Source organism: Phocoena sinus, chromosome 12 (genome assembly GCF_008692025.1).
Source record: "Phocoena sinus isolate mPhoSin1 chromosome 12, mPhoSin1.pri, whole genome shotgun sequence".
Classification (NCBI taxonomy): domain Eukaryota; kingdom Metazoa; phylum Chordata; class Mammalia; order Artiodactyla; family Phocoenidae; genus Phocoena; species Phocoena sinus.
Genome location: NC_045774.1, coordinates 39,140,367 through 39,156,903, shown reverse-complemented (window position 1 = coordinate 39,156,903; position 16,537 = coordinate 39,140,367). Strand labels below are relative to the sequence as shown.

General features: G+C 34.7%; 2 protein-coding genes across 7 annotated transcripts in view; one reads left to right on the top strand and one right to left on the bottom strand.

The window, feature by feature from the left end:
* Positions 1-1,371, top strand: part of HSF2 (heat shock transcription factor 2) — a 36,946-nt gene extending 35,575 nt beyond the window's left edge. For all 3 annotated transcript variants that reach the window (XM_032651692.1, XM_032651691.1, XM_032651694.1), the window contains one exon: positions 351-1,371. In XM_032651692.1, the coding sequence (XP_032507583.1) occupies positions 351-643 (293 nt within the window). In that variant the 3' untranslated portion in view covers positions 644-1,371. The remainder of the gene's footprint in view (positions 1-350) is intronic.
* Positions 1,372-6,179: 4,808 nt separating this feature from the next.
* The window catches only part of SERINC1 (serine incorporator 1), a 31,907-nt gene continuing 21,549 nt past the window's right edge, over positions 6,180-16,537 (bottom strand). For 2 of the 4 annotated variants that reach the window (XM_032651033.1, XM_032651036.1), the window contains 7 exons: positions 13,379-13,458; positions 13,004-13,141; positions 11,153-11,322; positions 10,958-11,048; positions 9,254-9,398; positions 8,911-9,141; positions 6,180-7,577 (listed from right to left, as the gene is read on the bottom strand). In XM_032651033.1, the coding sequence (XP_032506924.1) occupies positions 7,442-7,577; positions 8,911-9,141; positions 9,254-9,398; positions 10,958-11,048; positions 11,153-11,322; positions 13,004-13,141; positions 13,379-13,458 (991 nt within the window). In that variant the 3' untranslated portion in view covers positions 6,180-7,441. The remainder of the gene's footprint in view (positions 7,578-8,910; positions 9,142-9,253; positions 9,399-10,957; positions 11,049-11,152; positions 11,323-13,003; positions 13,142-13,378; positions 13,459-16,537) is intronic. The other 2 variants (XM_032651034.1, XM_032651035.1) reach the window with 2 other exon arrangements.

Below are 16,537 nucleotides of genomic sequence, written 5' to 3'. Positions count from 1 at the left end.
ATTGAACACAGATTTGTATTAGTCTCAGTTCTATGCATAACGTATCAAGGTTCCAGCATATAAAGGACATTGAATTGGTGTAGTAATAGTTCTTAAAGATTGTCATTTTTCCCCCCGTATTTAACTTCAGGAGAACTGAAAGAACCCTCAGTTCTTAATTGTTGAATAAAAGTATACATTTTCTGACTTGTACATTTTTAAATTTACTGACACAAAGTGTGATATTTCTTGTTTGGCTATATAAGGGTAATGATTGCACATATGCACATCTGCTTCTGTTTTTTCCACCATATAGCTTGAACTCTATATAAGCTGGTGATAAAAGATCAGTCTTCTTATCTTTGTTATAGATAAGCAGCTTATACAGTACACTGCCTTTCCACTTCTTGCATTCCTCGATGGGAACCCTGCTTCTACTGTTGAACAGGGGAGTACAGCATCATCAGAAGTTATGTCCTCTGTAGATAAACCCATAGAAGTTGATGAGCTTCTGGACAGCAGCTTGGACCCAGAACCAACCCAAAGTAAGCTTGTTCGCCTGGAGCCATTGACTGAAGCTGAAGCTAGTGAAGCCACACTGTTTTATTTATGTGAACTTGCTCCTGCACCTCTGGATAGTGATATGCCACTTTTAGATAGCTAAATCCCCAAGAAGTGGACTCTACGTGTATATATTCATCAAAATGATGAACTATTTATTTTAAAGTATCATTTGGTACTTTTTTTTGTAAATTGCTTTGTTTCGTTTAATCAGATACTGTGGAATCAAAAGCACCTTTTGCTTTTCTCACTAACCACACACTCTTGCAAAGCTTTCAAATGTTACTCAGCTACGTAGGTACATAAGATTTGATGCGTTAAATCACAGTATTGGCATATCTTTAAGTTGGATTCAAATGGCCATTTTTCTCCAATTACAGCAAATTGGATTTGTTTTTTACATGTATGTTCATTAACCCCAGTTAAACTTTTTGTTTCTTTGTTTTACTTGTTGATGCTGTCTTGTTTGCATTGAGTGTAAGTCACTATAACTAATGGTAGAACTCCTAAAGCTTTCTCTGTTCCAGTTGCTTTTATTAAGTATTTTTCACTTGACTTCTTTATAAAACTGGGAACATAAAGTGCCTGTATCTTGTAAAACTTCATTTGTCTCTCTTGGTTCAGAGAAGCTCATTCATGTCCAACAGGAAAGGCAACGTGTACTTGAGTGCTTGCTGTCTGAGGCAGTTGCAGCTCCGTGTACATAGAAGGGGGGTGGGTGCCGTCAGCCCATCCACCTCGCTGGACTAGTTTTAAGTAAAAGTTTTCTGGTTTGTTTGTGTTTTTTTGAAGCATAATATTTAGTAAAATAAATATAATGAATGTTGCGTACTAGTGTCTGTTATGTGTCTTCTTTGGAGGTGACATCCATGTGATAGTTTTTCCTTTTCATAGGAAGTAGACTTAAACTGTAAACTTTGTTGTCCATTATTCTTAATATGAGTCATACTAAGATCTTTGTGCCTCATCTCAGAAGATAGACTGTGTATTGCAACAAGGAAGAAATTTAATGCCTCCAAACTTAAAAATTATGCTGGCTTGCTTTCTATGTTGCTAATAAAGAACTGAGAAAAGTATGCTTCCAGTTGTCCCAAATTAGGTAAGAACATTATCACTGGATGCCAAGGGCCTATAATTTTTTTTGCCCTGAGAGAAGATAAGAGAAACAGTTAAATCACTTCTTTCCTTTGGAACACTTGCTCAGAAGAATTAGACTTAATGCAAGGCCAGAGTACTATCACTTGAAGAATTGTACCTTCAAGCAGAGGACTGAAAGCAGTGAGCTAGTATCTGAATATTTTCTAGGGCAGTTGGATGAGCAATTGCCAAGATGGCTTTCCTGTTGGTTATAGTCTCAGTATCTTGGAACTCTCTTACTTGACGTAAAATTTCAAATAAAGCGTAGCACAGAGGGATAAGAAACCCTTCCTCAGCAGATCCTAAAATACTTGGCTCTGACAGTGGGATCTTGGTGAACTAATTTAAGAACCCAGAACAGTTTTCTGCGTAAGGTTTAGAGATCACTTTCTTAGAGATTGTTAAGATGTGAAGAGCTTAGAGGCTGAGGAGAAGAGAGCTTCAGAGCCTTTTTCTTTTTCGCTTCCCTTCCTCACTGTGGGATATGATTAAGTTTCTTCTCCTTTGGGGATAACTCTAGAAGTATTTAAAAAATAATTTTGAAAACCTTATACCTCCTAGTACTTTTTAAGGTGACATTAAAATTTTTTAATCTTAAGTATTCGGGAAGAGTTTAGGATAGTGTTAATAAATACTGCCATTTTAAAAAATAGTTGTTAACGTGCTTTTAAATGTATTGGAAAGAATCTAAATACCATAGTGATTTGATGTTCTTCATCATCCATTCCACTTCCTCCAAAGAATTTTATCCTACTTTTATTATGCGTGACAGTCATACATTGAAGATAATTGTTGCGCTTCTCTGCAACAAAATTTGAAATTTTATTCTGTAACCTTAAGATTCTAAGCATTAAAGTTTGTCTCCAATTATAAATACACAGTTAATTAAAACAGTATAAACGTATGTGGCAGGGACTGTTAACTGATTGCTGAACCATTTCCTATCATGCAGTTAGATTATTTCCACCTTTGTAAACAGGGTAGCCATGTAATTGAATTCTAATAAATCAGGAAAAGTGATGTTCAGAACTTGCAGGTCTGGTCTGTGAACATCTCCCCCATGCAACCCTCCTCACCTTTTACCCATCTACTAGCTTGATGCAGAGGAGTATGTGGCTTCCGAGTATACACAGGAGAAGGGAGAAACCTGGCTTCCTGAATCGCCGCTTAGAGGAGAGCCACCCATCAATCCTGGATATTCATTTAGACTTCAGGTGGGACGGGGTGGGGGGGGGACAAACCTTTATTATATTCTGTCTCTGAATTTGGGGGGACTGATCTGTTAGAGATTTTAGTGTTCGCTAATAGAATATAGTCCAAATTTTGATGAACTGTTAAACATACAAAGTAAAATTTTACCAGAAATACATCTTTTTGTGGGGTGAACAGATCTCAGGGATTTTTTTTTCCCCAGATGTTTTATTTTCTGGGGGTAAGTTTATATCAATATATAAGAGCATCAATTTTTTTTGTTTTTATAGAGTCCTAAGAAACTTTTATAATATAAAGAGATTTTGTTACAGCAGTGTCACTCAATTATTTGAAGTCCTTCAGAATTCACTAAGTATTTTAAAATTTATTAGCTGGTAATTTCATTAGATCATCCTGATTCAATTTCATCGAAAGAAAAATCACCTAAGGATTTTTTAAACCAGCGTCGTTCTCTTACCAATATTTAAAATTGTCTCTACTTCTGTGTTTAGTGGTTTTATCCAAAGTGCCTTGGTATTAAGACTCAGAATGAATTAAGAGGTATTATATATCCTTTGTTTTGTCAAATGTGAAAAGAGTAATTGTTAAGAGGGATGATGCCTTGTCCTGAGGCATCTTTTCAAGCACATCAACTTTAGGAAATTTCCATGTACGTGTGGAAATTGAACATCTGGAAACTGATTCCTTTAAAAGTAACCTAACTTGTGTTTACTGCAGAAAGTCTGTGTGCTGTTTGGAAAACAAATAGCATAGTATGAATACTTTAGAGGGTACCCCTCATCTTCATCCCACCTCCAAGCTTCTTTTGCCTCAGTGGGATACAAGTAGGCCCACAGGAGAGCCTGTGACTTACAGCTAAGTGTTCTTTTGGGGTGTGTCACTGTGTGTTTCATAGGGATGGTATATACTCAGGAATTTAGAGGCTGAAGTGTGAGAACAAAAGGTCCACAGACTGGGAAAATGACACATGATGAACATACGTAAAATGCTACATTTGAGAATTAGAGCCTAATTGAAATATCAAGCATACATGAAATATTTTGAGAATCAGTTGCATATTAGGCCATAAAGCAAGTCAAATTTCAGGGAATTGGTTTCAAACAGAGTAACTACAATACAAATAAGCTAGACCTTGACAATTTTGAGGCGTACTGGCATGATATTTTGTAGTGCCCCTCAATTTGGGGTTACCTGATGTTTCTTCCCATTAGACTGGGATTATGGGTTTTGGGAAAGATCATAGAAGTGAAGTGCCACTTTCAACACATGAAAGGTAAATGCTATCAACCTGATTTTTCACTGCTGATATTAACCTTGACTTACTAGATTGAGCCCAAAGCTTCTGTAATATCTCTTGTGCAGTCTCAAAACCAACCCAAGCAGCCCGATTTTGGACTTGTCAGCCTCTGTAATTTGTACACACACACACACACACACACACACACACACACACACATACAAACACATACCCTATTGGTCTGCCTCTCTGCAACAGGATAGTACTAAAAAGGGTGGAACAATGGCCAAATAGTGACAAGTTGTCTATTTAGGTCTTCTGCCCATTTTTTGATTGGGTTTTTTTTTTTTAATATTAAGCTGTATGAGCTGTTTGTATATTTTGGAAATTAATCCCATGTCAGTAGCATCATTTGCAAATAGTTTCTCCTATTCTGCATTTTGTCTTTTGTTTATGGTTTCCTTTGCTGTGCTTTTAAGTTAAATTAGGTCACATTCACTTACTTTTATTTCCATTACTCTAGGAGACGGGTCCAAAAAAGTGCTGCAATTTATGTCAGTGTTTTGCCTATGTTTTCCTCTAGGAGTTTTATATTACCTGGTCTTACATTAGGTCTTTAATCCATTTTATTTTTGTATATGGTATTAAACAATGTTCTAATTTCATTCTTTTACATGTAGCTGTCCAGTTTTCCCAGCACCACTTACTGAAGAGACTGTCTTTTCTCCATTGTATATTCTTGCCTTTGTCATAGATTGTCCACAAGTGTGTGGGCTTATTTCCAGGCTATCCTGTTCCATTGATCTATGTGTCTTTTTGTCCCAGTGCCATACTGCTTTGATTACTGTAGCTTTGTAGTATAGTCTGAAATCAAGGCACGTGATTCCTCCAGCTCATTTTCTTTTTCAAGATTGTTTTGGCTATTCGGGGCTTTTTGTGTTTCCATACAAATTAAAATTTTTTTCTGTTCCAGTTCTGTGAAGAATGCCATTGGCAATTTGATAGGGATTGCATTGAATCTGTAGGTTGCTTTGGGTAGTATGGTCATTTTAATACTGATTCTTCCAAGCCAAGAACATGGTATATCTTTCCATCTGTTTGTGTTGTCTTCAGTTTCCCTCATCTGCATCTTAAGTTTTCAGAGTACAGGTCTTTTGCCTCCTTAGGTAGGTTTATTTCTAGGTATTTTATTCTTTTTGATGCAAAGGTAAATGGGATTGTTTCTTTAATTTCTCTTCCTGATATTTCATTGTTATGGAATAGAGCATTTTATTATTATTATTTTTAATACTATCTTAATTGTCAGAGGAAGCAGCATCAGTTTGCCACTCAGGGAAAAAATGCCTGGAGGACACAGCAAGTGTAGAATATCTATCAATCAAATGAATTAAAAATATTCTCCAAACTTAACTGGTCTCCCTCCTGAAGGTTCTTTAGGAGAACACCACTTGAATTACCTTTGAGATCCACTCAGGAGTTTCTTACAGAGGACCAAAAGGGTAAATATCACCTTAAAAACAACTCAGTTTTTCAGTACAGAAAATGGTCAGTTAACCCTCAGTGTCACGTACACAGGAAGAAAGTAGATCTGGATATTATACCACCTAAATTCAAACTGCTAAAGAATTAATACACCACACACTTTCTCTGAATTCATTTATTTAAAGATAGAACACAGCCATTTGAAATCATGAACACAATATCAACACAGGTGGGAAATTAAATTGTTATACTTCATTCACATTAATAAATATCTTAAAAGAAGCAAATGTAGATTTTAAGATTCATTAAGACACTAATCACACAAGTAACTAAGAGTTTCTACCTAAGTTAACACTGATACTGCTTGATTTTCAGGTTGAAAGATTATAATCTATATATTTCAATTGGATGGCAGCAAATACAAAAGCATCTTTTGAACTGTATAGTATACTGTAAGCAGGAGTTTACAGCAGTCCATCATTCTCCTGGCCTGTCTGTGTGTAGAAGGCATGCTGGACACCAGCAACTTACATAAATTATCCACCACTCACAAGGTGTAAAATCTATTATGCATATATTTGAATAGTAATTATTTTTGAATGCCAGAAAGAATGCCAGTTGTTTTGACAGACTTGGGATTTCCCAGCTTTGCCACTGATAAGCTGTGTTTAAGCCTATGCTTCAGTTTCTTTTTTTTTTTTGCGGTACGCGGGCCTCTCACTGATGTGGCCTCTCCTGTTGCGGAGCACAGGCTCTGGAAATGCAGGCTCAGCGGCCATGGCTCACGGGCCCAGCCACTCTGTGGCATGTGGGATCCTCCCGGACCGGGACACGAACCCGTGTCCCCTGCATCGGCAGGGGGACTCTCAACCACTGCGCCACCAGGGAAACCCAGCTTCTTCATTTTTTAAATGAGAAAACTAAGTGAGACTTTGTCTACTGAAGCCTATTTTGCAGTTTCTTCCTGTTCTGTCAAAAGTTTATCATAAACTCTGATTTTCAAAACGAAATTTCCAAGTGATTTTCAACCTCCTTCTAACCCATGATTATCCTTTTCAAGGCCTTTGTCTAAATCCTTCAGAGTTCCTAATCACTCCACTGAACCCACTGAACACATTTTAACACATCTGCATGTGTTTATAATGACCAAAACAAAGTTCACTATGTAAGTATGGAAGGCCATCCCTACCCAGGAATCATTACAAACCACCTTGGGTATTCAATTTAGTACCCACCACCAGCAATCTTTCTTTGAAAGCTCTGTATCTCAGTCTCCACCATAAGCTACACTGTTGTCAATCAAACACTCCACACTTGTGTAAGTTCCTGCTCTTCCTATCAAGGGAAAAATCTGAAAATATTTTTTAGAAAACTGGCATTTAACTGACTTGTTTATACAATTTTAGGATAGCCATGTTCTTTGCAGTATCCTGTAGGGCAAGGCATCAAATATTTCAGAAGGCAGCCATAAATTTCTTTTCGTATTTTTCTAAAACAGCTTAAGTTATAACACAATTTAAAAATCAAACTGTCAAGCAGTTTTGTTTTTATTCTTTTCACAGGTACTGAGCAAAGGATAAACCTAACAATGTCCACTTCTCCTAACTTATCACCACCAACATACTCAGAACTCTGCTTCAATCTAAAACACCTATCAATGTGCTTGGCAAGACTATAATGAATAAAATGGCAAGCGGTAAAATCTAATTCATGCCAGAACACTGGAGAAGTTACATGGGAAGCACACATATACGCAACTTTAAAAAAGTTGGGAATACTGTTAATTTCAAATAAGTGATGATCAAAGTGAGACTTTCATGCCAGAAGTCCCATTCAGTCAAAATCACGATTTGTAAGAACAAGTGGTGCCACCAGTGTCCAAACATACAGCACAATGCCAATCCAACTAGAAGAGATTTTCACCCAGACAGCTGTCCACTGACTTTTCATCTCACGAGAAGGCTCATACCTAAAATTTAAGGAAAAAAAAAAGGGGGGAGAGGTTGGATTATCGGTCATCAAGCCATCAGGCTTCATTACTTCAGAAATATTCTTTGTATATAATTTGTGATAACAGATATATAGTTGCTGGACTAATTATCTGTTGCCTTGCTTTTCCACACCACTTTGATAGCTAATGTGAAGGTAAAATCAATTTTCTTTAAAGGAGTAGAGGACATAGGCCTCTGAAACAGCTCTTTTAGCTAATACTCAGAAAATCTTTATGTTTTTCTGGCTCACTAATTACGAGAGAAATGGAATGTGACCTCTAGATAAATAAATAAGACATACAATTTAGAATTGGTAAGTCTTTATGTTATAAGGAATATAATCTGTTCAGAGTGTATATGGGAACCCCCTCCACCTTCTCAGATTTAAGAAACTGGGAAGGAAATACATCCCAAAGTTAGCTGACTTTTATGTTGATGAAACATACCAAAAATATTTTTCATCTAATCTTAACATTTACTATTAACCTGACAGCCAAAGCTGTGAATTACTGAGAACTATTTGGGTTCGTATACCTTAAGAAACTGCAGTGTAGGAATTTTAAAATATATGTATTTTTCAATAATAAATGCTGGTAGAGGCTGCTCTCAAAGAAATAAAGCAAAGAATAATCTTTTCTCTACATCTTTTGATGGTATTCAGAGCCCTCTTACAAACTGTTAAGGATATTATGCATTAAAAATTATTAAAACTAGAACTGCCCTAACCACACAGTTCAACTTGAATCTTAAATCTTTCAGTAGTCCTTTGGACAAAATTAGAATTTTTAAAAACAAAATATAAACCGCTATCTTCCAACTAACTAATCTTCAAAAAGATTAGTTTTGAAGTGATAAAAAAACAAAAATTAGTTTTGAAGAATTCTAAGAATCCATCTATGTTAATGTATTCACATCTCAATTTTGAAATTTTCAAAAATTTTAATGACAAAGTTTGAACAAAACAGAAGAAAGGTATCTTTTTATTGCACTATGTTGGGAACTGGTTAGTCAGTATTAAAAAGAAAAGCAAGCATTGTGTTTGATCAACTGTCAACATGTATTTCCCTAAGCAATGTGTTAGTTTCATGAAACTTTATTTCAGTCTCTTCAAGATGTGGAAATATTTCAATGATTGTTATTGCTGAAGCAAGGAAATAAAGCCTGCATTTCTGAAACTGATCTCACTATTCATTTAGCTGTAAATTTTGAAATATATTGGAGGATTAAAAAGTACTCCATACCACATTTAACAATGAAATCACAAAAAAGCCATCAGTTTCCACATGCAAAGTTTTCATAAAATATAAGTACCTGTACCAGTTGGTAAGGGTCATCATGATATAAAGCGAAGCCAGGAAAAGCATAAAGTGAAAGAAGGAGTAACTGTAAGTGACACCATCCTTTTCATTATCTACAGCTCGGTGAACATCATCTCTATCCTCCAGTGATCCGTCACTTCTGGCTCCACCATCTTCTATTAATGTTGATTCATCACTTGTTAGAGTCAGTTTATTAACCTGACTATTGTTTGAAGTACGGATGCTGCATGGAAGACGGTTTAGAAAGAGAGAAGGAAAAAAAGGGGAATTTAAAGATTCATATATGAAAAATAGCTGGACTTTTAAAAAAAATGAAAATCCATAATTTTTCTTACCTTGAATAAAACACACACAGTAAAAAGAGGATTAGTCCAATAATTCCTTGAGCATGCCACCACTGTACAGACTGCCCCTCCTTTGGGACAGTGCTTGTTGTATTATATCCAATTATGCTCAGTAGACTTGGGTTGCACTCTGTTTCTATAATGTAAATTAAGGTCAAATTAAAATCTTAGAATAGTATAAAATTTTTTTCAGAGCACAATGTAGTTTTTTTTAACTCTTATACTCTTGCAAATTCAAAACATTTTGTTAGAAAAAGGCAAAAACAACAAAAAAATACTTTAGGACAACTTTATAGAGACCTTTTTATACAAATTTTATAGTGCTAATTTTATAGACGTGCTTGGAAAACAATTTCATTTTCAACCTCATGCAGGAGCTGAGACATTAAGCTTTTCGTTGATCAGGAAACTGGTGAAATTTAGATGACCTCTAAAGCAAAGCTCAAGTAAAGAATAAAATTCAGATATTCTAAACTAAAATGCACTGGCTTTCCTACTACAAAGTGTGAGATAAACTTAATAAAAGACTATTGTTATTATCAATTTGCCAAACTACATTGTTATATAGTTTATACATAAAATCAGTTACTAGAATTTTAGCAAATGGTTTGTGGAAATGAGCAAACAAGGCATAATGACCTAATGCTTATTCAGCTTCTTGACTCCCGTAAATAAAGAATTTAAATAGGGTTGGTATCCACTTAAGTGTCCCACATGTTTTCCTCCCACAAAGCCAGATATGTCAATTGCCACCTTATCAATGAAAAATGTTTTTTATCTTTAAGCCATTCATATAAGGATAATCCCTAAAGCAAATTACTATTAGTTTTTTTCTAGACACTTACCTGGACAAATATAAGGAATCTTTCTCTAGTAAACTAAAAAAAAAAAAAAAAAAACAAAAACATTTTCTCCAACTAGTGATAAAGCATCTATAAAATTTATAAACTCAATGAAATATAAGATTCAGAAAACATTTTATAATTTTTCTTTATTCTGAGGAAGAAAGACCATTTTTTTCCTTTTCAAAAAATAGTACAGTTGACTCTTGAACAACAAGTGGATTAGGGGCATCAACCCCCTCACACAGTTGAAAATCTGCATATAATTTTATGGCTGGCCTCCATATCCAGCCATTCATATCTGCAGATCGTGTAGTAATGCAGTACATATATTTGAAAAAAATCTATGGATGAGTGGACCTGTGCAGTTCAAAACTCTGTTGTTCAAGGGTTGACTGTAATTATTAACTTCTAATTTGTTTCACCGCAAATGACATATACAGGCTTCTACTCCCACAGAATGCAATAAAACTGGCCTATAAAAAGATTACAAAGACCAATTATATGCACTTTTTAGGTAATCACAGACAAAAAATAATAGGTGGAAAAAAACTATACTATTTACAGTAGAATCAACAAACATTTTAACAGCTCTTATTTCCTTCTACATATACTATCATATGCACTGTACAAATTAGGTATATTTCTTATAATTTCCGTATAATTTCTTATAGTTTTGCTAGTGAAAGAAGAAACTAAGTGAAAAAATATAGCAATACATCAAAGATGAAAATAGTATTATTCCCATTCTCTTCATTTCTCTGTGAGCTTAATTTTACAAAATGACCATCTTTGAAAAAAGAAAAGCTGTAGGATTCATTAAAAAGAAACAAATCCAAGCAAACGAACATACCTGGTTCATTAGTCATAGCAGACCATGTCAAATACATTGTATAGACTGTAATTACCGAAGACTGTAACAAGCCAGATCTTGGTTGTGATTCCTACAAAAAAATAAGCAAACAGAAAAATATTGTTATCATTCAAGATTTAGGAAAACTTAAAAAATAGAAGCTTCATAAACATTAATGAACTAATCCAAGCTTACTTGGATTTTTGGAAGTATAGACATTATAGAAGCACCAAGGCAGAGGAGCATGTTGACACTGATGAACGCTTTATTTTCTGCACAACCAGCTGGATGAGTATAGTAAACAAAAAACAGGACGATAGCAACTAAAGACAGCAGATAATTCAGAGCTGTAGCTGATAACAAAGCTGTGAAAGAAATACATTGGACAATTAGATTTTATCACTAATATTAGGAATTAGGCATATGGCTCATTTTACAAGCAATCTTATTTCATTCAAAAATATTACTTTAAGCAACTAACATTGTGTCAGCATTACACAGGCTATATAAGCAGGTAAAGATATTCTGAGCGTTATCACATTAAGAATTTTATAGTCTTTATATATAGCTCATTATGATGATGTGTTTTCAAGGACAATAACATACTATGATCTTCATAGAGTTTCCAAAACACATTCAGATGTATTAGCCATTATTTTCAAAATACAGAAAAATAACTAGGAGGGAAATATTAAGGTTTTTAAAGAATGATAATCATTCAGTTGTAAACAAGGGCACTAAGAAAATTATTTTGTTAATGCTAAGCCTGCAAAAAATGCTTTTCCTCATCAACTAAAATCTTAAAAAAAATTATTCAAGAGTAAGTCATTATTATTTAATAAGACAACCTAAGTTTCTTCTATCACACACACACGTTTTAGTTTCTGTGCTAATGTATGCTTAATATACATGTATTTATGTCGATGTGCCTCACTGACAGGGGATCCATCAAACAAATATTTACTGAATACTTACAAAGGCCCTAGGGATATAGTAGGGAACAAAGCAGAAACTCTTACACTAGATTTAACATTAAAAAATGAGATATTCTATATAAGTAAATTTTCCAAATGACCAAAGTTCATTTCTTTGAATACCAAACCCTTTATTTTAACCACTGAGATCGAATACCACAAACTAGTTGTATGAGAGAAAATATGAAGCTAGCAGACATGCTGAATTTAGCTTTCACTCTGATTTTTTTTAAAAAATTATTCTTTTTTTTTAGCTGAAACTCAGATCATTTCACATAAAAATTCAGATTTATGGCTTCTTTTGGAAAAATCAGAAAAGTTAAGCAACACTGGGTTCACATTTCCACAAGGCAACTACTAGATGGAACTGAGCAGTAGCTATATGCATTTTAGATAAAGGCCTTTACACTCTCCAATTCATCACAGTCCCTTCTATTTGCAAAAGGATTGAAAATGCACTTAAACCTGGTTCTCCTTCCGCATTTTTGTTACCTGTTGTAAGCATCTGAATTTTGATCCCTGTTTTAGAGCATAAGCACAGGACTCGAGCTCATCATCATAAATAAACATTAAAACACTACTGTAAAAATTCCCTTAGGTGTTAGTTACACATAAGGGCATTCTTTGCACTTACACAAAATGTTTCAGAGTTGCTTTTTTATTTTTCCTGCTTGCTGCTGTTTAAGAATTGTACCACTGTTTGTTCATCTATTTCTAGCAGTCCTCGTCCCTTTAATATTTTACTTTTAACCTTCTGTAGGCTTCCCAGGAAATTAGGCTGTAAAATATACATGCATTCAGCAATAGGCTTTGGAACTTCTATTTTAGCCATTCATGGTCTTCTGGATTATTTCCTGGTTTTTGGGTATGTTCCTAGTTGACATGCCAAAAACTCTCTCTACAAGTAAAGTTGCTGATATAATGTGATAAGATGCCACTCACAAACTTAAGCTAAAAACCTCCTCACAGAAAATTATACCATAAAAATCGTGATTTTCCCACAGTCTACATATCTGTTCTCACTTTCAAACTTCAGCTATCTTGAAGATGTTCTGTAAGACAAAAAGCTTACCTGCGTACCAACATCTTGAGTTCCCTTCTTCCATTTTTTCAACCCATGATTCATTCCACGAATGGGCAAAATCAATGAGTAAGACTAGCTGTATGAGAATGAAGCAAAAGGCACCTGCCATGCCTACGTAAAACCACACTGAAAGAAAAAAAAAAAGCAAAAAACCACAAATGAGTGACTGGTTCACTTTTCATTATTTCATTTTCACAATCAATATACAAAGGGAAAAATAAAAGTTTACATAAATGCCTTGATTTTGCCAATGGGGGGGTGGGGGTGGGGGAAACAAATAGTTACAGTTCCAGGCAACAATTATTTCAATTTCCTTATAAAATATCAACATCACACAATTAAAGAAAAAAATATATTTCTTACCAGTTGTAAAAGTTCCTTCTGGAATGAAGAAGGCCCCAATAATAATTGCAACTGCTGCAGCAAATTTAAAGAACCAGAATCTAAAACAAAAAATAATAATTTTTTATTAATAAATATTCATTCAACAAGTAGTTTCATGTATGAAATCTTTGAAGAGCTATTCTTAAAGAACAGCTACACTTTATGTGACTATTCTATTCTTTCTGAGGATATCCTGAAAACGAGAAGTGAAGAATATCATGTAAAGTATTTTAGGACAGTTTTAATTCATTATGATAAAATGAGAATATTAGTTTCATTTCACAGGTTTATTTTACATATACACCAATAGCTATTATAACTGGTGTATATGAAAGTGTAAATAAGGTACACTGTACAAATGAATAGTTTTGAAAACACACAATAAATGCCTGGAAGACAGATTTCCACTAGCTAGCCAAATGAGTTGAAAGAATCAGAGAAGACATAAAAGTTTAAGAATTCTGCCACAGAAAGGCGCAAGAAGTGAGAAGCAGGTGTTCAGAGTCAGAGAGAACCCTAGATATAACAGGATCAATAACCTTATCTGAAGACAACTAGTAGAGATTGGAGGCATCTGCTACTTCAAATGTGAAAGCAATGCAAAACTACAAGGAACGTGAAGAATGAAGAAAATATTTCACCTCCAAAAGATAACAATAATCCTGCAATAACTGAGCACAAGGGCACAACATCTTGCAGTCTAGCAGATAAAGAGTTCAAAACAGCTGTTTTGAGAAAACTCAATGAGCTATAAGAAAACACAAAGATAATTCAACAAAAACCAGGAAAAATATATGAATAAAATGAGAAAGTTAACAAAGAGACAGAAATCATAAAAAAGAACCAAACATACTCTGGAGCTGAAGAATTCAACAAAAGACATGAAATTTACAATGGACATCTGCAGAAGGGCAGATCAAATGGAAGACAGAAAAAACTGACAGGAATTTTGATATAACCCAATCAGGGGTGAACAGAGAAAAAAAATTAAAAAGGGAAGAAAGCCTCAGTAATCTATGGAATTCAAATATTAGAATGATTGGGTTTCAGAAGGAGAAGAGAGGAAGAAGGGGGCAAAAAGTTTAAAGAAATAATAGCTGGGGGGCTTCCCTGGTGGCGCAGTGGTTGAGAGTCTGTCCACCTGCCGATGCAGGGGACACGGGTTCATGCCCTGGTCCGGGAAGATCCCGCATGCCGTGGAGCGGCTAGGCCCGTGAGCCATGGCCGCTGAGCCTGTGCTCCGCAACAGGAGAGGCCACAACAGTGAGAGGCCTGCGTACCACAAAAAAAAAAAAGAAAGAAAAGAAATAATAGCTGAGAACTTCCTAAGTCTGGACATCCAAGTTCACAAAGCTAATAGATCACAATATCAGCTCAATGCAAACAAACCTTTTAAGCCATATTACATAATGAAAACTGTCAAAAATCAAAGAACAAGAGAGAATCCTAAAAGCAGCTAGATGAAAAAGATTGTAATCTACAAAGTCATTTCCATCAGGCTCAGTGGATTTCTCAGTAGAAAACCCTATAGGCCAAGAGAGAGTAGAATGACTTTAAGTGACATACTCAAAGTGTTGAAAGGAAAAAAATGCCAGCCAAGATTACTCTGTCCAGCAAAGTTATCCTTAAGATACAAAGGAGAAATAAAGATTTTCTCAGTCAAAATCCAAGGAATTCACCACCACTAAATCTGTCTTGTAAAAAATGGTGAAAGGAATTCTTCAAGTTGAAACAAAAAGACAGTAAATTAGTGACACGAAAACATACAAAAGTATACAACACACTGGTAAATGGAAATACACAGGTTTAGAAAAATCTAATTCTTTAATAGCATGGTGTGTTAACTACGTAACTGTAGTATAAAGATTAAAAAGAGTATTAAAAAACAATAGCTATTATAATTGGTTAATGGATATACAATATAAAAAGAGAGAAATTGTGATATCGAAAAAATAAAAGAGGAGTAAATGGGTAGGGCTTTTGTATACAACTGAAGTTGCTATCAGCTTAAAATGGGCTGTTTTATCTATAAGATGTTTTATGTAAGCCTCATGGTAACCACAAAGCAAAAACCTAAAGTAGATTTACAGAAAATAGGGAAGCAGACCATACCACCAATTTACAAAGAAAATCACCAATTTACATAGGCGTTAACAAAGAAAAAGGAAATTATGGAAATATGAAACAGCCAGACAGCAATGAATAAGATGACATTAGTAAGTCCTTCATATCAATAATTACGCAAATGTAAATGTAATGAATTCACCAACCAAAAGGCACAGTGGCTGAATTAAAAAAAAACAACTGAAAAAGACACAAACAAATGGAAAGATAACTCGTGTTTGTGGATCTGAAGAATAGTTAAAATGTCCATACTACCCAAAGCCACCTATAGATTCAAAGTACTCCCTATAAAAATTTCAATGCCACTTACAAAAAAATAGAAAAAACAATCCTAAAATTTGTATGTAACTACAAAAGACCCCAAATAGACAAATCAGCCATGAGAAGGACAAAGCTGGAAATATCACACTTACTGATTTCAAACTATACTACAAAGCTACAGTAATTAAAACAGTGGTACCATAAAAGTAGACACATAGACCAATGGAATAGAATAGAGAGAGCTTAGTAATAAACCCTTCCATTTCGGATTAATGAATATTTGACAAGGGAGTCAAGAACACTCAATGGGCAAAGGACAGTCTCCTCAACAGTTTTGGGAAAACTGGGTAACCACAGAAAAATGAAAATGGACTCCTTTATTACACGACTCACAAAATTAACTCAAAATGAATTAAAGACTTAAACATTTAAGACCTGATACCATAAAAGATATCAATACTAGAAAGATGCTGATACTGGGAAGAAGAAAGTAAGGAAGAAACTCCACAACACTGGTCTTGGCAATGAGTTTTTGGATGAGACAGCAAAAGTACAAGCAACAGAAGTAAAATCAAACAAGTGGGACTACATCAAACTAACAAGCTTCTGCAAAGCAAAAGGAACAATCAACAAAATGAAAAGACAACCTACAGAATAGGAGAAAATATTTGCAAACGATGTATCAAAAAGTGGTTAATACCAAATATATATAAAGAACTCATACAACTCATTAAAAAAACAAACAATCCAATT